The sequence below is a fragment of the Egretta garzetta genome, unplaced genomic scaffold (assembly GCF_000687185.1).
Source record: "Egretta garzetta isolate BGI_Z169 unplaced genomic scaffold, ASM68718v1 scaffold30, whole genome shotgun sequence".
Taxonomy (NCBI): Eukaryota; Metazoa; Chordata; class Aves; order Pelecaniformes; family Ardeidae; genus Egretta; species Egretta garzetta.
This window is the reverse complement of record NW_009258383.1, coordinates 7,129,588-7,150,904: the sequence shown is the minus strand read 5'-3', so window position 1 is coordinate 7,150,904 and position 21,317 is coordinate 7,129,588. Positions and strand designations below refer to the sequence as shown.

Below are 21,317 nucleotides of genomic sequence, written 5' to 3'. Positions count from 1 at the left end.
AGGCGGTAATCCAATCCCACACAGTCAGCTCCTCATTAACTGAGGAGTTTAACCCACAGACAGCTTCATATGAACCAGCATTCAGAACTAGCTAGCACCCGATGCAATTATCACACATCAAGATATGACTCAACAAGGCAGGTAAGAGGCTAAGGCTGACAAAAAGAAGAGGAACGAGCGCGCTATTGAAAGGCACAATAATTGATTGTAACACTTATCCCAACTTGAATAGCTTGGATTTGTGGGTTATTACGGCATTAGGTACTTTGCTGGTGCAGCCCGTAAGTGTCTAAGCTACCCTATTCAACAAGAGCTTCCTCATTAGCAAGTATTACCTCCGCTTTTCTATAGGCCAAAGCACCCGTGCGTACCCTGAACAGCCGCCCCACAGCAGACAGCAGCCTGTTCAGGAAACCTTTATTTGTATTTTACTGCCATGGAAAACAACAATTTCCTAGTCAACGAACATTGCTACTTTTGTTTTTTCTTTCTTGGACTGATTAACCACCAGTAACAACTTGGCCAACGTCCTGAAAACAACAGACACTTGTGGATGCCAGCATCTTGCCACCTTCCTTGCAAAGAAGGGCCAGAAAACCAGGGTCACCACAACTCCCTTGGAGAAGCTCTGGGTCCACAGGTGACTCAAAGGCAACACAACGCTGCCGCTCACTGCTTGTGGATATGTCAGGCTTCTGGTCAGCTCAGTGAGATTCACCAGGTATTGAAATCAAAATCAAAACCCAAACAATCTTTAAGCAACTTCAACATGATGAAAGCATACTACTAAGCTATTCCCACCACAATGCCCAGGGCCACATACCTTTTTATCCCAGCCAAACTAGTATTTATTCATAGAGGTCTCTGTCTTCAACTCATGCCGTGAGCAGAAGCAGGAGAAAGAAAACTCTACCTACTCAAATTAAAAGCAGGTATCATTAAACTAATGGATTACAATCCTACAACTCAGAATCTGCAGAAAGCACAACCCAAGTGAACCGGGTGTCAGAGCCCACTGGCAGCTCACCCTAATGACCTGCAGTACCAAACTGTGGCTCTCCTCCTTCCCTTCACAGTGGGCAAACACAACAAATATAAGACAAGGGCAGGTAATTCAAGTTAATTTTGTAGTCTGGGTATCCATGCTAAGTTCTCAACTGGCTACCACTAGCAAAAAGGAAATGGAATTTTCTACCATTTGTGAAGCAAACATTTTCTTAATGTAGTTCTGTTTGCATAGCCAAGCTTGCCAGTCTTACACACTTCTCCACAGAAAGGTAAATTGTTCCTTAGTAATTTCTACACTTTCTCACAAGATATAAGCATTTTGTTTATACAGGATATTTCAAAGCTAAGCTGGTAGAAGCACAAAAGTGTGCAGGAAGCAGGAAGAAGACCTAAGAAAATGGAAAATACACTTCCTGGTGTGCTGGTTTTGGCCGGGATTGACTTTTTCCATAGTAGCCAGTATGGGACTATGCTTTTCAATTTGTGCTGGAAACTGTTGATAACACAGGGATGTTTTAGCGATTGCTGAGCAGGGCTCACACAGAGTCAAAGCCTCTTCTACCTGTCACCCCACCCCACCAGCGAGGAGGCTGGGGGGGGCACAAGAAGCTGGGAGGGGGCACAGCCGGGATAGCTGAACCCAAATGACCAAAGGGATGTCCCACACTGTATGATGTCATGCTCAGCATATACAGCTCAGGAAGAAGGAAGGGGGGGACATTCGGAGTGATGGCGTTTGTCTTCCCACATAACCATTACATGTGATGGAGCCCTGCTTTCCCAGGGATGGCTGAGCACCTGCCTGCCCGTGGGAAGCAGTGAGTGAATTCCTTGGACTGCTTTGCTTGTGTGCGGCTTTTGCTTTACCTTTTAAACTGTCTTTATCTCAACCCATGAGTTTTCTCACTCTTACTCTTCTGATTCTCTCCAAGGGGGAGTGAGCAAGTGGCTGTGTAGTGCTCAGTTGCTGGCCGGTGTTAAATCACGACATCCGGCAATATTCTTTCCAAGGTGATTTGAACTGCACTTTGCCTGCACTGGCTCTCAGCAATAAGCTAGTATTCTTGTGTAATGAAAAGGATTTGCATTCCTGGGCTATGTAAAAATAGAGGTTGTATCTGTGATTTTCTTTTTCCTGTTGTTTCATTGAGTAATTTTGATGAGAGCTAAGATTTTTATTTTGTCTGAATAGTTTCATTAAATGCAACAGAGCCCTCCTCTACTCCTTGGGTAAAGTCCCAAATATATTTTTTCATTTTCAAGGTCTTATGCATTGATACAAAGAATAAAAGGGAATTTTCTCCATGCCCGTTTGGTTGTTTTGTTTTGAGCTGATAGCTTTAGACAAAACCAGGTGAAAATAACATCTCAAGGCCGTGCCACCTTCCTCCCACAAACTATTTCCTTTTGCTGCCTTCTCAACATGTGTAGAACTTCACCCTTCGTGGATGTTTCACCATCTTCAGGCTTGTTTCCTTCTAGCTTTCACAATCTACTTCACAAAATTCTCATCCTTTTAAACTAGGAAATTCCCTGAAGATCCTTAGGATAATGCTTAAAATTTTCGTGGTATCCTTTCCTTTAGACACAAGCTCTTCTTTCTTTGTTGCTGTTCTCTGTCTACTTCCTTAAAAGAACATCTTCTCTTGATACAAGGATAAGGTAGAAATAACAGCTTACCACTTATAGATATGTTCAAGGTGGGGGGACTGAGGAAATATCTGGCAGTTATTGTGCTTTTTTAAAATTCTGAATCATAATTTTTCCTCTAATCTGACAGTTAAGGGAATCCAAGAGGAAAAACTGAAACAGGCGCCAGTCTCTCTAAAAAATTAGAAATGCATTTGGGGACTATGGCAATGTGTTCCAACCAGAAAGCCACCACCTATGGTGTCCACAGTTGACAGAGGCACTGAATATTTCACTGATAAATGCAATTTTCAACTCATTCATCTGTCACAAAGACCTTTTAAGCCCGGAGTCCTGTTTTCTGACTGGGAATATATGAAGCAATATTTAACCTCAGGTTTATTCTGTTGAGCCACATACTTTATCCACCTCACCAGGAATGACTGGGAGTCTTAAAATTTTCAGATGAAAGGATATAGCACAGAAATTAATTTTCCAACTGACTATGCATTCGACTTTTTTGTTTGTTTTAAATGACAGTCCACCTGTCTATTCCAGAGCCAATAACAGCAGTTGCCAGACTTCAGTCCTTATTCTCTCCTTTGGGAAGAGCACTAGTCCATGACTAAATCACTAAACCTCACTTAGCAGCATCCAGTCACTACTCATTCCAGTACTTCATTTTATTTTTCTTCAGTACTTGGAAAATCAAACTTTCAGTCGTTTCATGCAAAAGGAACTGTCAAAAACTGAAAAATTTTAGTGGGTTTGGGATGGGGTCAAGCAGAGAACTCAAGTCACATTGTACTGGTCTATTTGCTGGTAAGCTGTTGCATCAGCTGTTGCCCCTAAATCCTTTTTGGACACGGTGACAGATTTCTATCGTCACTTTCATAAGGCAAACTTTTTAATATTTTAGAACTCCCATCACATTAATGTTTCATCACTCTGAAAAAAGATTTAGATTCTAACAGTGATAACAGCAGCCTTTGATTCAAGTGTTACAGATTTTCCGAGGAATACAGCAGGTTGTGATCATATTTCTATCAACTGAGATAATTTTTCTAACTAACTTTTATAGATAAAACCATCCTGGTTTCACCATGCCAGATGCATATTCCCCGCTAATCCAAAATGTAAATGCATAATTGAATTTCCTTTCCTCTGGGCATATGATTTCATAACCCACGGCAGGAAAGGATAAGAAGAATCAATTGACAACAAAATGCCATGCCTGTCCAAACAAATGAAAGGCCAGCTCTCCTCAATAGCTTGGCTTGCACATCATTCTCCTGCTTTCTACATTAATGTTTATGAACCAGTGATCTGTCAAGCCCTGCAAAATCAAGCAGCAGATACTCTGCAGTTAACAATTTTTTTCATACTGTCCAAGAGGCACACTCAAGCATATGCAATTTAAGAAATTAGCACTTCAGAAAACCCTATGCATATTCCTCCTCACTGTCTCCACTGAAATACCACTTTCAAACACAAGATCGGCTGACTTGCTGAAATTTCCAAGCCACGAACTTACAGCTAGCTGGAACGTTATTATGAAAACAGCAATCTGACTTTACTTCTGACCAGTGGTAGGCTTCCTTAATGAAGTTTCTTTGGTGCTGAAAGACGTGAAGCAAGCTCCTCACAGAGCATTGTGAAGATGTGAATTCTGACACCAAAATTCAGAAGGCACCACTAGTCAGTTGAAGTCTACCAGATTATATCATCCTGGAGTCTGCTTGCCTCAGAAGTATTGCTGTATGTTTGAAAAGTATGAAGGAAGTAGCAGTCAGTGTGCCTGCTCAATTTGCCATGACAGCATCATAATTGTTCTGCAGCATAGGCAGGCTACTGTGGTTCAGGAAAGGATGAAGACAACCAAGTATTTCTCAGTACTTCCATTTCAAAGCATAAAAAGCTGACTTGTAATGAAATCAATGCACCTGATGTATCCACTTTCTTGGAACAGAAGATACGGACTTTCTTGGAATAGAAGATACTGACTTTCTTGGAATAGAAGATACTGAAGCTTTTCCAGAGTGAGAAAAGCCTCTGCTATATGCAATTATACATACTGGTAGCCTAATACAGTTTTTGTCTGATGAATTTGTCCCACAGTATACCAGAAGCCAATTCTTTGAAAGATGCGCTGTGAATGCTAAGTTGCTAGCATGCCTCTTCATAGCCAAAAGCTTGAATGGATGTGACAGCCTAACATGAGCGCCTGACTTCCAACAGGTATGACCTCATACTTCAATATAGACACATCCTCATATAGTATCTCTCTTATATTGGAACAGAAACAGGTATTTTAAAGGAATGAACAATGGACTATTGTGAATTCCAAGTTCTTAGCATGCATTTGATTGGATGCAAGCAACTGTAAGCTCTAGATCGTTCTCCAGAAGCAGACCCATACAGATGCAGACAGATCAATTTTTTGGAATGAAATGCTGAGTTTATTGATTCTGAATTGTGTGTTGTCCACCTAGTCAAGGTTTATTTTCAACACCAGATGTCTTCGTTTTGAGTAGAACAACAGCTTTTACCCTAAAAAAATGTTTATAATCTCACTTGGAGCAGTTGGCGGAAAATGGAACGATTCAATTGACTTCCTGCCTTTATTACTATTAATTTACTCAGATGCTTCATAAGGTAAAAGGACCCAGTGGATCTGCAGGACAAGATGAAATATAGATGGTTGTCTGCTGCCCAGAAAATAACAATCTTTCCGGTATTATGCTCCTTGTAAACCGAGTGTGCAGAATTCATAGACGCAAATGCGATGGATGCCATTGCTTCTCTCTAATAAGCAGTGGAACCTACCCGTTAAAGGAGGTTCTCATCCCTGGTGTAGGCAGCTGTTTGAGTTGAAGTACTGTGTTATTTTAAGGCCTCTTGAGGTGGCTGACCAAAATTCAGCATGCATAAACAGCACAATCTTAAAAAAGATGCCTAAAATCCTGAATGAAATGTGAACAGAGCTAATCAAGTCATTTTTATGTGGTTTGATACAGAACCACTGTTACTTTCAACGACCATGACTCAGATTCATTTTTCCTATGTTTGAGCTATCAGAAAGCTAGACAATTTACTTACACAAGATGTGCTTGGTGGACAGTAGAAGGAATGCCCAGAACATAACTCATCACCCTTATCTTCCACACTGATTTTTAGGATGGGATAGTGCAGCAATTGCCTAATACATATGCTAAAAATGGCAAGGACAGATGGCAAGCAAATGGAGTCACCCCTACCACTTTGTTTCTACAGAGAGCCCATCCGAGAGTAAATTCCACTCTGTCTGTAAATAATCACAAAAGGTAAAGTTTCAGAGTATGTAGGAACTGGAAATATTTACAGAAGGAATTAAAATTAAAATTGCAAGTTTCTTTCAAGCTACTGATTATGCAGTATTAAACAAGTTTTATTGCCTTATCGTAGTAATTAATTTTTGTTTCACATTAATGACATTCTTATCATGCCTAAGATGCTAATGCAGTTTGACAACAGCAAATACTATAAGATCACTTACCTTATTCATGTCACTAGCAGGGACAAATGCATAGCTTTACAATAATGACCTTCCTAACATACTGATTGTGTCCAAAATTAAGGACTGCTTCTGTGTTTTTGTCATGGGAAGGAAGGATTCATTCTCACATTGTCTTTTAATATCTAATTTTTTAAAAGAAAACAATTATCCAGTTTCCAGGCAGCAGTTCTAAACTGAATTGTTGAGTATACCTCATAAAATCATATTTTCATAGGTTTCCTATTAAATACCTGACCTTACAAAATCTTCCAGCTTGTTCCAACATCAATGTGATGTGATACTAGTGAGTGATTAAATTTATTGCAGGAAAAAACCACTTGGGAGTTCAAAGTAAAATTCTCATCTACATAAGAAATACCGAGACTTCTTTTCAGCTTTCTACTTATTTGCAAAAAGCTGTTCCAGCCTATGACGGATGCTTTGGGTCTTTTGTGGATGGGACTGGCTCCAGAAAAGAAATGTCTTTTCTGATCAAGCGCCTTGGGCAGCAGCTCGCTCAGAAGATGCGCGCTCTCCAGCTGCAGCCGGAATTACGGAGCAAGTGGCTGTAAATGTGGGAGGTGCTGCTGCAGCTCGGGGCTCGGGGAAGGAGCACTCACAGAGCAAGCACAGAACTTAGCCACTCGCCCTTGAATGGGAAGCGGGTACATTTCTCCCCTTGTCAGCGAAAGATGGTATATGACCCTTGAAATCAATTCTGCAAAAGGGGTGCAAGGCTTCATCACATGCAAGTTTTCTCTCGTGCTATTACTTCATTACAAATAGTGCCGCCACTTCCCTGCATTTCCTTGTTAAAGAAACTGGGAGCACAGCTGCAAATGTGTTAAGATACCGAACCACAGTATTTGTGTATAAAATGCTTCATTACAAACATATTTTGAATTCTAATTATATAGTTATTAACCCAATTGCTTTGCTATGTATATATTTAGTACATTTAAACATAATTATATACTGTGTTAGGCACCTCTCCTCTATTATGTTTACTGCTAGGACTATTTTTAACTAAATTAAGAGTTCATCAAAATATACTCAGTATCCATATATTTCGTGGGCTTTTTTTGCAAATTATATTACTATTGTACAAAATAGCAAAGTGCTACATACGTATTAAGCTTCCTATAACAACGTGTCTCTTTAGATTGATACTAAATAAGCATCATAATTTGTTAATGTGTTAAACAAAATATTTGCAGAATTACTATGAAGTTTACCACAAGCTTGTTTTAACTTTCAACTGACCTTCACTTTTTTAAAAAAAAAGGTTTTCGTATTCATACATACTTTCCCATTGAAGATGGGGTTAAAATTGTCAGAAGCATTTTAATAAAATACTGAAGACCTCCTTTAATTTATGGCAGATATATTTTCAAGAAGGAAAATGCTGATATTATCTTGGTTATAAGCTCGCTGCTGAAATGATTTAGATATTCTTTTCCTTTCACACAGTATCAGTATAAAGCTTTTCTTTGCAGGCAATGAATTATAGTTGACACTTCAAACCTATTCTATCAGTATCTTCTAGTTCAGAAAAATGAGAAAACATAAATATTTATTCTATATATACAGAAGAGACACAGGACTCTGATAAAAATGATCCATTATGGAATGATGAATAATTGTTACATGTGTCACACTTAGAACAGCAAAGGGCAAAAAAATTTGCCACTTTTTAATATGAGGATTTGAGGTTATTGTGTAAATAAAAATGCAGTCATTTTATCATATTGAGCTGATAAGTGTTTAAGCCCAGTGATTTCTGATGACATTCACTTCAGGACTACATGGATGATGAAGCTTGCTTGATACAGACCCTTGGTCTGATTTAATAAAGTCTATTAATGACGTGCTTTAACAGTGGAAAAATATTTATGCAAACAGCCTTCCGTTTTCCCAGTCTACATGTGCAATACTTCTCTAGCTTGAGCTTACCAATTAATAAGACTGGGAATCCATTTGTTCCATTAAATGATCTGTTCACTGTCTTTAATCTTGTTTCTATTACTAAGTTAAGTTTCTATTTTATGCAGAGAAGTAGAGGCCATTATAAACTGCTGAATAATAAACCTTGTAGGAAAAAAGCAGTGACATTTCCAAATACTTGAAACAATATTGTTAGTCTTATTAACAGTCTTTGCTTTTTAAAAAAGCAAACCTCTCCTATTAAGTGAAAAATGCAGCAAAAGTGCAAAAGCCAAAATGCAGTAAACAGAATACTTCATTATTTAAAATCTTTTTATCCACAACATCTGGTTTTATACTAGAAATGGAAACTTTTTGAGGTAAGGATCATTTTTTTTTTATTATTCAGTGCTTTTAACCATATAGCCCCGACTGCAAAATCTAAATGTATTCACAACACAAATTATGGAGTTAAATATAAACACTGAAAATGACAAGCTCTCAGGGTAAGATTACCAGGAGAAAAGTATAATATATAATTGAACGGAATTATTTGCTAATTTGTGTTACGAGAGCTTCAAAAACTGTAACATAAAGACCCCTGGCTTATTAAATTCAAATTAAAATGCATATTGATTTAAATTAAAATAAACTAGCATTAATTCAGTGACTAAAAATCAGCAAGTTCTAAAGTTATAATACTCTGGAAAAATTGGCTAAGCCATCTTCTCAATGTGCTACATTCGTGGTAAACTGAAATATAAACACAGATGCTATCTTAGAAGAAAAAAAGGAAGACAGAAACCACATCACGTATGCAATATTGCATCTGGGAAGTTTTAATTTTTGACACTATTTCTTGGCTTCATCACTCCACCCGGACACTGGCAGGTTAACTTCTGGCACACAGAAATAAGGAGCTGCACTGGGTAACAACAGAAGTTTACCAAGCCCAGTTTCTTGTTGCCTTCAGTGGCCGCAGGCAGATTCCTAGGGAAGACTGCAAGATGAATGGGGGTTGGACTAGAGGACCTCTAGGGGTCCCTTCCAACCCAAAACATTCCATGATTCTATGAAGGCAAGAACAAATCTACTTTATCCCCCTTAGTTTCCCAAATTAAATATTATTACTAAATACAGCAACCTTTGAGAGAAAGAAATTTCACCTGAAACACTTAGTATCATAGGAGAAATTTAGAAAACTTAAGACTTCAGGAAGGGTAATATTATTTTAAAGAGCACTATAGATTCTTCCACCTTTCAGTCTCAGATAAAATAATTCAATCAAAGGTTTATTTTCAAATTTCCTCTGTGTTCAGTGTTTCTACATGAGACTGTAAGGAAGGGATGAAGGGATAAAATGTATTTCCCTGCATGGCATAAGGAGAGACTTTGCAGGGTGTCACGCTTGTGGTGAAGAAGGAAGTTTCCTCTACTCAGCCTTTCTTAAAGGAACTGGGGCTGGGCTTGGGGTTTTATAACTTTTTGTGTGCTTCCCCTTTTTGAGTAACTTGGTGCCTCTGCAGATACTGACAGCTTTCTCAAATAACAACATGACTTCAAAATTGGGTTATTTTTACCCTGCTGCTTATCTGGCTAAAATATGAACAATGGTGACTTTTGGATTATCTACAGGCTCTGAATGACATTGCATCATTTCTGCCTCTACTCCCATTCCAAATACCACCCTTTAAACTACAAAGAGGGTGTTAAAACAAGCAACATTTTGCAGAAGCAAACATCTAAAATTTTGCACAGCATGCACACACACAAATTATATTCTATGGCTGACTCCATTTTTAAATGCTGACTTACAGAGATATTTTTCTGAGAGCTAACTATATAAATAAAGACTGTCAGAAAATGAGAATAAAAATGAGCATCTAAAATGCAGGAAAAGTTCTCTGTTCCTTTCTTTATGTTCTCTTTCTTCATGCTTCCAACTTTTTCATATCTCGTCTTCCATTTTGAGTATTATAACTCCCAGATTCAGAGCTACATTAGAACAATTATGCCCTTATTCTTGACTTTGTCTTTTTTTCTACACTTCTTTAAGAAGGTACTTTCTAAAGAACTGTCTTTAGCCTCCTAAACTATGGATATTTATCTTCATAATACCCACCCTATGTGACCAATATTGTATTAACCGAGTTTATCTATAACGAGTGCCTACATGCAAAAAGTCTATTGAAAATTTGAAGGAAATTGGAGTCAAGTACAATCAATGGTTTGGAAAACACACAGGGAATAATTCTGTTGTCATTCCATTGTAAAGATTTAAGGCAACTTTCTACACAGCTCATTTTGGAATTTCAGTTGTAGATCTCCCCCAAATTAGAACCTACTACTTAAATTTACTCTGGTTTTGGAGAGAGGATGCTCAGGTTAGAGTCCTAGATTTGAACATGATTCCCTATACCTTGTTGAATCTAAACCAAGAGTGACAGATTTCCAACAAGCAAGGTGTGAATATGCCCCTGTGCACTAATGCTCTGAAAAGATTTCTTCTGATAAAGATTACCAAAAAAGTCTCAAGGATACAAGCACACATATACCACTGTCTGTGGTATATCACAGATACACTACAGCCAGAAACACTAATGGGTATTTTGAGGGTTATTTAAATTTAATTTTTCTAGAGCACTGAAATCACAATGCAGCCTCACTGTCAGTCCTGGACCATCTAACTGCAGGCTGCCACTGAAGAGGGAGGTCCTGGTCCACAGCTCCGCAATGCCTCCACCCTCCATGGATGTCAGCCCATGGCCTGCCAGATCAGCCCACCGACCCAGCTCACTCATCTTCTGGTCCAACAAGACCAGCAGGCAGGCTGCGGGAACAGACCGCCCTTGGGCTTGGGCTGGTGTAAACTGACTGAGGACTCGCTCTCCTGGCTACTGAATTGCAGAGCATTTCCAGGCCCCTGTCTTAGCCAGCAGTGAAACACATTGCCCTAGCTTAAAGCCTACCCTGGGTGCCCTGAAAAGCCCTCTGCAAGCATCTTCCTCAGTAAATGCTGGCACAATCTACAGAGCTTCAGACAAATAATTTTAGCCAGCGAAGTTGTAGAGTAGACATATCTCCACCTCTTTTGTGTAGATGGAGAACACAGAATAATACCAAAGCAGTCCCTTACAAGAGGACAAAAAAAAAAAATCTTTATTGGCAGAAGGTGTGTGCTAATTTTTGCTACTTATCTTCAATTTCCTATGCTCACTTCAACCAATTTAAACAAGAACCTTACCAGAGTAACACACATCAGGACTGGATAATGGAGAACCAGCTTCCCAAAGATACAACTCCTCATCACAGTCTAAGTCGCTCTGAATTTAACTGTATTTTCAGTAACATTTTCTAAATAAAACAAAGCCCATAGCTATAGCATAGATATGTAGTTCTGGGTATTCCAGGTAATCTAGAGGGTTTGGGAGACTAAGATAGCTGAGTAGCCACTTCTAAAAAAATAAAAAAAAAAAAATTAATTATAGGAAAACTGTTCACTTAAGAAGGATTTAACAGGTCAATGAGGGCTATAAAAGATAATGGTGTGTGTTAATCTACTTCACAGTCTTCAGAAAATACATACTTGGTGTTAACATAAATTTAGTTTTAATTTACTGTTAATTAGGGTAGATTAATGTATATATGACTATCACAAAAATACGCACTAATAGCAAAAAGAGCTATTCTAATAAATAACACATCACTGATCCTACTGTGCTAAAATATTTCCCTAATATGAACTATTCAATGCCTGAATTTCTGCTTAACAGTGAGAGAAATTTACAGAAACAATACTTTGATGAAGCAGCATTGCGACACTATTGGGATTGCACTGCAGTTCAGAGATAACCCTGAAACAACTGGGTAGGGAAAAATCTATATAACCTACGTTATTAATGACTAGAGACTGACCTCTGCTTATCTTCACTACCTTAAAGATGACATTGAAATTTTCAACCCTGCTCAAGGTTCATTATCCAAAATCTAGACTATAATAACTTAAAAGGGTTCTGGTATTTTCAACCTGTCATATTAAAACAAAACAGAAATTTTCTGACATTATATATCACCTAGAAAAAGGATCATTGCTTTGTTCACATAGTGCAATGTGAAGTCTAATATTTACACTGCATACAATGACCAGAGCACGTATTTGCTTAATTTTTCATTCAAATATTACAGATAAGAGAGTAGATAGCAAATCCCTCAGAAAAGAAAGAAAAAAGAACAGTAAGAGTGTGTACATAACATATTGAAGAAAGGAGTTACGTTTACTTTCCTTCAGGAAAGAATTTCCATTGTGTATCTCACGTGCCACACAGCAAATTACAACAGTAGCGTGCAGGACATGGTACCACGCCGCGGCATGGATACCTCAAAACAATCCAGTCATAGCTGCCTGGACAGTGCACACAGGTACACTGAAGTCCACTGACACCAGTACAGCTGCCAAAATATACAATAGGTGGGAAACAGTCTTCAGCTTGTACAACATGCTGCTATTTTCCCACCTAAAGCTTGCTTAATTCTAATTTTTCATTCCACTTTCCACTCTCTACCTGAAAAAAATTATGATTTAAAGCATGTTGTTTAAGCTGAAGTCAAAGCTGTTCTTTCTTCTTAGAATATAACTGGTTGTTTAACACTCTATAACACTTTAAAGTGGCCAGACGTAACATGTTCATTTCAAATTGAATTTACAAAAATTAAAACTGATTTTTTTTTGTGGGCAAGGCGCTAAAGAAAAACAATATGCATTACTAAATATACAGTAGCTGTAATTTCATTGTTTCTTCTGATCCTATCATTTCAATGAATGTTTCAGATTTTTTTTTTCAAATGAAAGAGAACCTAGTACCATTCAAGGAAAGATTTTTTTTTTCTCTTTAAAGGAATGAAATTCCAACTTATCTGTATTCAGAATACGAATACAAATTTGTACACAAGTGATTCTAAATGCCACTGGCTTCCCGTTTTAAATGCTGCTATTTTTCCAGAGAACGTATCCACAGTTCAATGACCCTTTCTGGTGATCTGGAAATGCCAAAGAATAATACCTCAGGGAAAATACTGTTTTCACTTGAGTTAAAATAATCGTTTTTACAACAGAAAGAAAGCATGAAGTCCTAAAATTACTGAGGATGCCATCCAGAAAACCTATATATTTGGGGCAAAAAAAATAGTAGAGAACTAAAAATTGTTCAGACAAATTAACTTCAAACTAAAGCCACGGTAAAATTAATGAATCTCACAGATTAATAAACTGCTCATTTGGCAGCGTTTATTGTGTCACATTTGTGCATGTTTTGCCATTTTTCTCTCACTTTTTATTAATTATGGCTACTTGGAATTAATGATCTCCAGGGTACGCATCAGCGCGTATCAAGATTGATGAACACGCCCCAGATGCTGGAGTCATGCGGAGGGTCTGGCCATGCACAGGATCTGTGCTGTAACCCTGTACGTTTTCCTGCAGTGAACTTGCAGGCACTCCTGACAACTGAAATGTAGCTGACGGAGGAAATTCCAGGAGCGTCTCCTTCCCCTTCCATCACTGCATGAGAAAAACATTCTTACCCTGACGTACAAGGATGTACTTTTGACGGGGTACCGCTTGCTGCCTTGTGCTGTCTTTCAATCCTTCCCCCTTTTTTCTCCCCCAAAGAAGAGCCCGATATCAGATTATAACACTTATCTAACTTTTATAGTGTGCTTTTCTCTGTAGTCGACGTGTAGACAGTGGTGTCGATTTCTGAATTCAATTATTTGGCTATTGGGAAAAAACCTCCCACAACAGTTACTTTCTAAATTTCTAGCATGCTTTTCTTATTGCTTTTAGGAATATGCTTTTAGAAAACATGCTTTTAGAATGTCAGGCAATAAGAGAGCATACTGCAGGGATTCTTAGCTTCTGACATTTTTAATTGCCTCTGCTTTGGTTATTACACAATAGATATTTTTGTCATCTAAATATAATGTATCTTTGTAAAATCCTTTAAAATATGATTTCAAACCAATGAATGCCATTTTCTATTTGCCTTTAATTTCCTCTCAATAGTAAGTTCATCAGAGTGTAACAATTAATTAACTTAATTAAGCTAACTTAATTATGTTCTTTCATAGGTCAATATGTAGAGCTACTCAGATTAATAGCAGAGCTTGTAAAGTTAATCTTCTTGTATAATGCAAATGATGCCAAGTCATGTATTAAATACCTTCCTGAGTAACAGATGATATAGGACTGAATGTACTTTAAAGAAGGGCAGAGACTGTGAAAAGGTTAAATAAAGAAAAATGTCTTGGATTTGTGGAAATTTTAAACAGACCTAATTCATTTTTTAAATTAATAATGTTCTTCCAAGAGGAGCCCTCATTCTGTAAGGCCATTTACAGCTTAAATATACATAAATAAATTTTGACTTCAAAAGCAGAACTGCATGACAGCATTTTCCAGCCATCTTGCGACCTTTATGTTTTGTTATTAAGAAGATTACATAAAACAGTCATGTGAAGAGATTAGACGGAAAATATGAATTCCTAACTCCAGAGCATTTGCATGCTTACTGTATTTCCCAGTTTATTTTACAGAGGAATCACTTCAGTAGTCAAAGGTATTATATTCTCTTCTCTGTTCATTATTCATTCGCTTTTAACACAGTTAGACTCTAAGGCTTTTTAGGCATGTGGCTTAGCACTTTTAGCACTGAAATATTAATGGGAACTATAGCATTCATAATAATGACTTACAGAAGCATAAAAAGTAAAATCAAACAAATCTCTTGAGTGCCAAATGATCTGAACAGGTTACTCAAATCCTCTGCTTTGATAAATGAGTCTGATGGTCGGAACCCACACTCTGACACGGGGAATAGGATTATGGGCCAAATCACCAAATTTCAGCCAAGTAACCAAATTTCTGTCTTCTATACAACGAATCTGACTTAGGTCCAGAAAATATTCTAAATGCACAGCAATTGCAGATCTGCAATCTGTTGCAACAAGAGTTGCAACGCCAAGAAAAAGCAGAGAGGCACAATAAATTCTCTGTAAGGCGCTTTGAACAGGAGTGTAAAAGAAAAGGCTCCGAAAGTGTGAAAACCACCATTGCTCGGAAGTTTTAAAACCAGGATAAAGTACTAACAAATGCACCTGAGGGATCAGTCCCGTGTCCACCAGGGGATGGATGACACAAATGACCTCATACATTCTCTTCTCTTTGTTAAAGTATGCCATGTAGCATTTGTGATGTTGCCCAAAATGAACACCCCAATCTCAGGGTAGCAGCAGGTTCAGAGTACAGATCAGCTTCTGTTCCAAAATCTCAGGCCTACAACTTCTGGTATAAAAGAGGATTATTCATCCATGATACGGAACAACTACTAAATGAGCACTTATGATTTTTCATCAGAAAACAGCCTGCTAGGTCCAAACAGCGTGGAAATTTCCAATTACTTTTTTAAGCTGCAAAGCTCTTTAACAGTTAAACAACAAAAAAAAAAAAATTAGTGTCCAAGAGTAAATATGCAGTGCAACCAACTCTATGTATTTTTTTTTTCCTTCAGTTAACACTGTGTCAGGACGAACAATGTATTTATACCAACGACAGTCTGACACGATCCTTCTCTGTTAAATGAGTACAAGCCAGCAGCTACACAGAACAGAGGGAAAATATTGTCATGCCTATGAAATTTAGAAAAGAATGCACAGCCTTTTCACAAGCATGAAAGCTTTGCTTTTATACATTGATATACAAATATATATTTTCTGTAATATTTACTTGTGTTCTCTAAGAGTGCAAATCATCTTCTTGCTTCTTCCCAATGCTTATTCTACATCATGATTGAGTTAGTTTCTCAAATGAAAGATGTCAGTGATGGAAATCCAGTTATTTAACAGTCTTCTAACAATAGCAGATGGAAAAAATATCACACGAGCATTATGACAAGCTTTGCCACGGAATTACTTTTTATTCAATTCTTTCAGAACATGTTACACCACACTTTGTTTAAAAAGCAAACACCTCAGTGTAACAAAATAGCCTAAGGATGGATTGGATGCTCTGCTGATGAAGACTATAGCTTGGGCTTTTAGAAAAACATCTCTTTTCTTACTAACCTGAAGAGGCAATGGGACTTGTTGGGAAAGGTTTTATCCAGAGATCAAGGAAGGAAGATAACTCAAGAAACAAAAGATATTATCAGCTGCCAATTGTGTTCATAAAAATTAAAAAACATTCCCTTTGCTTGTATATGAAATAATGCAGATGGCTCCCCCAGATTTACCACGAAGAATGCAATGATTTTAACACTGAATTCTATAATTCTTTTAAGCTGTCTCTACCATACTTATGACTAACGGCAGACGACTTAAGCGTGGGACACATCTTTTCCTATAAAACAAAACACTGTACCTCAGCTGTACATTACTAATGGAGAAAAGTCTGTGCTCTATCTAGATAAACTGCAAGCACCGAATGTCTAATAGTTCAGAAACAGATTAATGGGTACCTACCTTAACTTTCTTTAAGTTAAGAATCACAACACTTTGCACAGCTTTTTTAATACAGCACTCATACATAAGCTATTTATGTTCATATGCTACCATCACGTCATTCATATTTTATCCTAAAATGCTCCGGAACATATATACATGCTTTTTTGCAGGGGAAAGTGGGAGGTTGTTTGGTTGTTTAATTAATTTTTTTATCCAGGACAGAGAATGGCACAGCATTTCATCGGTATCTGTACTACGCTGGCAACACAGCCATTCAGAAAGAACAGCCCTGCTAGCCTCCACGCTTACACTATTAAAACCTGATTGATTTATTTGCCACAGGATCGGCAAAGGAAATGAATACACATAATTCATGTATTTCTATTTTACTTCTAATCAAAGACGAGGATATGCTTCTTGCGAGACTCAGGTTGAAGGGAACTGTCAAAACGAGTCTCTTCTAACTTCGATTACCTACCACTGACACCACCACTCCCCGTGGATTCAAGTGCTGCTTTATGAGAAATGGTATGAAGATACAGCCCACCCATCTTGCTCTTTAGCCACTGCATGAAAAATGGAACGCAAAACCACTTTAACAACAAACCTTCACCATCACCGCATATTCATTTAAAAACCTATATAAATATACTTATTAAATATACTGCAAGTGCCAGATGCACAATGGAAGTGACCACAGAAACAGAGTAAGGGTAATGAAATCTAATTAATCAGCCTTTCAATGTTATCAGACGGCTACAGTGTTATTCAAACAAGTGTATTCACGCATTTAAAACATTTTAGAAGCTCTTAAGTAATCAACATGACCAGAGAATTTTCTTTCAATCAGTTCATGGTAAGGAATGTGTGGTATCAGATTTAATGTATTGTCTCAGGGCATATCAAAAATAGTGCAGTTATGAAATTTGAAAGGGTTGTGGGAACAAAATTCCTGTTTTAAGCACTACTATTGGAGGGAAACCACCAAAACTGTATCATTTATTATAACATTCCATGAAAAGCAGTGTTATTCTACAGTTTTCTAACAAACTAAGAAAGTCTAATGAAATTACACTGAAATTAGGATGCCACACATCTGTCCCCTTCCAAATGCACCAAATTTTTCTTTCAATTCCACTTTTCAATTCCAGTTCTTTAAAAAGACATTAAATATATACAATATTAACTCATCAATCACACAGGCAACTTCCTTATTTTAGGATGGATACTAATGAAAATCGTTCAAGCGTTCAGATCTATACAGCTTAAATTTTACTGAGGTTTGCACAGCTTTTGAAAACACAGAACAAGGTATCTTTCTAACTTTAAACACCTTTTGGTTATTTTATAATAACCACCTGCATCTGACATACACCGATGAATACACACACTTTCCTGAATCCCTCACAGCTACAAAAATTTCACAGGTATCTAAATCTAAACACCCAACAATGCTAATTATTTCTGCAGTGGCTTTTGTCATATGCCACATAGCTGGACACTGTCGCTATCCTACACAGAGTTAAATCTGATTTTAGAGCATGAAAAGAGCCTGGGAAGAAGAAAGGCAGTAAGAGGAGCGGCTGCCACCCTGCCCTCCTGTTGAGCAGAACTCAAAATTCAACCATTGTTTCTACCAGGAGGAACGACTGGACAAGCAAAACAGCACCTCATCTAGTTGATCAAGTGACACCCCACAAAGTTAAAACTGATGACACAAGTACCTGAGTGTTGGATTCAGACCGGCCTATCTAAAAGGAAAAGAAATTGTAATCAGGAAAAAAAATATGCTACAAGTTAATGTGGCCACTCATGGGATTTTCCTTACTTTCTCCTACTAGAAGTTGTCTCTCCTCACATTTGCAAGTCCGAGACTCTTCGAACATCACTTTCCACACCCTTCTTAATTCTCCTCCACCTTCCTGAAATCCTTAGCTTTTAGCCATTTTCTTTAAACTTTCTCCTATTTCTCTTTTCCATGGCTGCATTTGAGCTTTTCCTTAGCTGCCTTCTCAACAATACCGATGGGTTGAATTCAGAGGAGACATAAATTATTACACAAATAATGCATTAGTTAGCAGCTGTAGTTAATTCTAAATATTAACTCATTAAGCAGATACTGAAAGAATATAAGGGAGTGATGTACCAGGAGAGTTCAAATAAAATGAGAAAGAAAAAAGAAGTTAGTTGAAGTAAAGCTCTGAAAACACTTTTTTTTACCTGTCTTTTAGGGTGTAATTCACAATTATTTGTTTACGAAACTGACTTACCCATATGTAACTTAGATGGGTTGTTTCATGGCAGGCTCTGAATTTTGAAATTCAGCATACTGGTGCTCCCCTCTCAAGGTTCCCTGCAAATCCAACCACAAAACTTTCTGACTCACCTCTCTGTTTTTATATAAACTGCAGTAAATGTGATCGGAGAAAGTCTCATTCCCTTATAAAACACATAATTTATGACACCACATTCAGTAAAACAGCTCCAACATAAACTACTACTGAGATAATAGTAAAATTCAAAAGGTATATATCGATCTTTCAATTCTCTGAAGTTTCCTCTCCCCCCTAGTTTAGCTGGTTTTTATTCCACAAAAGCAAAAGCTGTATACTCATCTTCCTCTCGGTCACTTTTTACTAACTAACCACATTTCGTTCCTCTCTCTGCAGCACTTTTCCTGTTTTTATTTTTAAATATCGTCTGTACTCTCAATTTTAATTTCTCCAGTGGAGTGAGACAAGTTGGCAAAGCTGAGAGTTCAGAGGCAGAACCCATGGCCCTCCACAGACTAGAGGTCCCTTTTCTACTCAAGAATATAAACAAAAGTATTACTAAAATCTTCTATTACTCTAACCTCAGGTCTGCTTAGGTGTGATAACCTGACTTTCTCTCTTAGAATATGTGGTCATACTCCAAAATAAGTGAAGTACCTATTTGGTCTTAATCCAGAAGACACTCTTAAGAATTCTCCTGGCCCTGTACTGCGGACTTCCCTCTTCTTCAGATAAAGTGACAAGACTATTAGAGGAAAGGAGAAATTCAAGAAGGTATTTGATAATTATCTAAAGGCTGCACTAAAGAACTAATAAATGGCACTGTACTTCTTATGGAGAGTATTTCATATTCTCCTTTACTGGGAAGATTATAGTCAAAAGAAATCTAAGAAAAGAAGCAGGAAAGACTAGTCTTTATATTACCTGGTACTTGGAGTATCTTTAATAATAATAGTAACAACTAAACTGTTTGAGGAAGCCAAGATTAATAATGTTAAGGCTACTCTAAATGAAGGACTTCCTTCTCATAGGAATGGTTAATTTACGGATAATAGTGGTTCTCTGAAAGGATGATTGCCACCATAAAATGAAGTCGTGAGCCTGAATTCCGCAGACAACCTCTCCTCCAGCTGTGGTGTACTGTGACAAGTACACATTGCAGGGATAGAAAAAAACCCCAAGTCATCGGCTGCTTTATGGAACTACCTTACAAGCCTCCACCTTTTATTATAACAACCAGGAGTATGGATTCATACTATCATGGATCATGCTACATCATTAGCATGTAGTATCATTTTTTGGAAAACAAGGGCACAAAAAAAGGCACAGTATTAGCGAGGGTCTTTCCTTTGCACAACCCATCAGTTAGCTGTATTTAAATTAGTGAAGGAAGACAAAAGCTTTACATCTACCTATATACCTATGTACATGTTCTACTTCTGACTCTTTAGTATCATAAAGTTTAATTTGCCAGAATCTAAAGGGACTCCTGTTACTGTCATGGCATGAAAGACAGGAACAAGAAAAAATATATTCCCAATCACTGATAATAAGAAATAGTATTAAAAAGGTAGCAGATGGAATATACTTGGCTTATAGGTACCATTAATCAAGGTCCTGAGATTTACCTTGGTCTTGCACGCTGTTGGTATGGGAGGATAAGAGTGAGTTTTAGCTTTAAAAAGTCTCTGCTACGAGTAAAACAACACTAGGCATGAAAAACAGAGGCAAACGTGTATCCCCCAACAGTTAATTTTGGAAAAGAATAGACACAGAATGTCCTACCTCTTCTGGACGTTTCTGTGCCACCGATACCAGCTCTTCAGAGCTACTTCTTGAGGTAGAGGGTACCACATTACCTGGGGCCTCTGAGACCACCTCATTTGACGGCTCGGAGTCCTGAGGGCAACAGAGACAAATAGACCCCTCAGCAGCGTGTTGACGTGGCACGCCAAGAAAATGGAGACTTTTCAGAGGAACTGCGCTCTAAGCACAGACAGAGAAATGAAAAATACTTGAGGTCTAAAACGCTACTCTTTTTACCCTGGGCAACTTCTTCTACCCCAGAGGCAAAAACATCAATCATATGTTTTCTCTTAAAATGGTAAAACTTTCTTCATAAGAGCATTATAAGACTTATTAAATAGCTACATACCATTGCAGAATTGCAAAGTTCTGAATAAGCATGTTTGTTTTGCCCATACCTACCCCTGCTCCTGAACTGCAAGGAAGGGAATATTACATTTCATCCCCTTACTCACGATGGAGGTTTCTGTAAAACAGCTGGGACCGTGCTAGAACAACCCACCACAAATTGATCACTGCAAATCAATATAGCACACAACCTGATAAAGTTAGAAAAGTTAGTAGAGTTGGCTGCCTATTAGTAACTTTAATACTACAGCAAAATAAATAAAATAAAAATTTTTCAGTAGTTCACATTCTGTTTTCCA

At 37.7% G+C, this 21,317-nt stretch overlaps 1 protein-coding gene across 1 annotated transcript in view; it reads right to left on the bottom strand.

Moving 5' to 3' along the window:
- Positions 1-21,317, bottom strand: part of PHF14 (PHD finger protein 14) — a 168,334-nt gene that overhangs the window by 13,563 nt on the left and 133,454 nt on the right. Inside the window, exons 18-19 of the mRNA XM_035896951.1 lie at positions 20,650-20,763; positions 18,862-18,944 (exon numbers count right to left, since the gene is read on the bottom strand). Coding sequence (XP_035752844.1) covers positions 18,873-18,944; positions 20,650-20,763 — 186 coding nt within the window. The 3' untranslated portion in view covers positions 18,862-18,872. The remainder of the gene's footprint in view (positions 1-18,861; positions 18,945-20,649; positions 20,764-21,317) is intronic.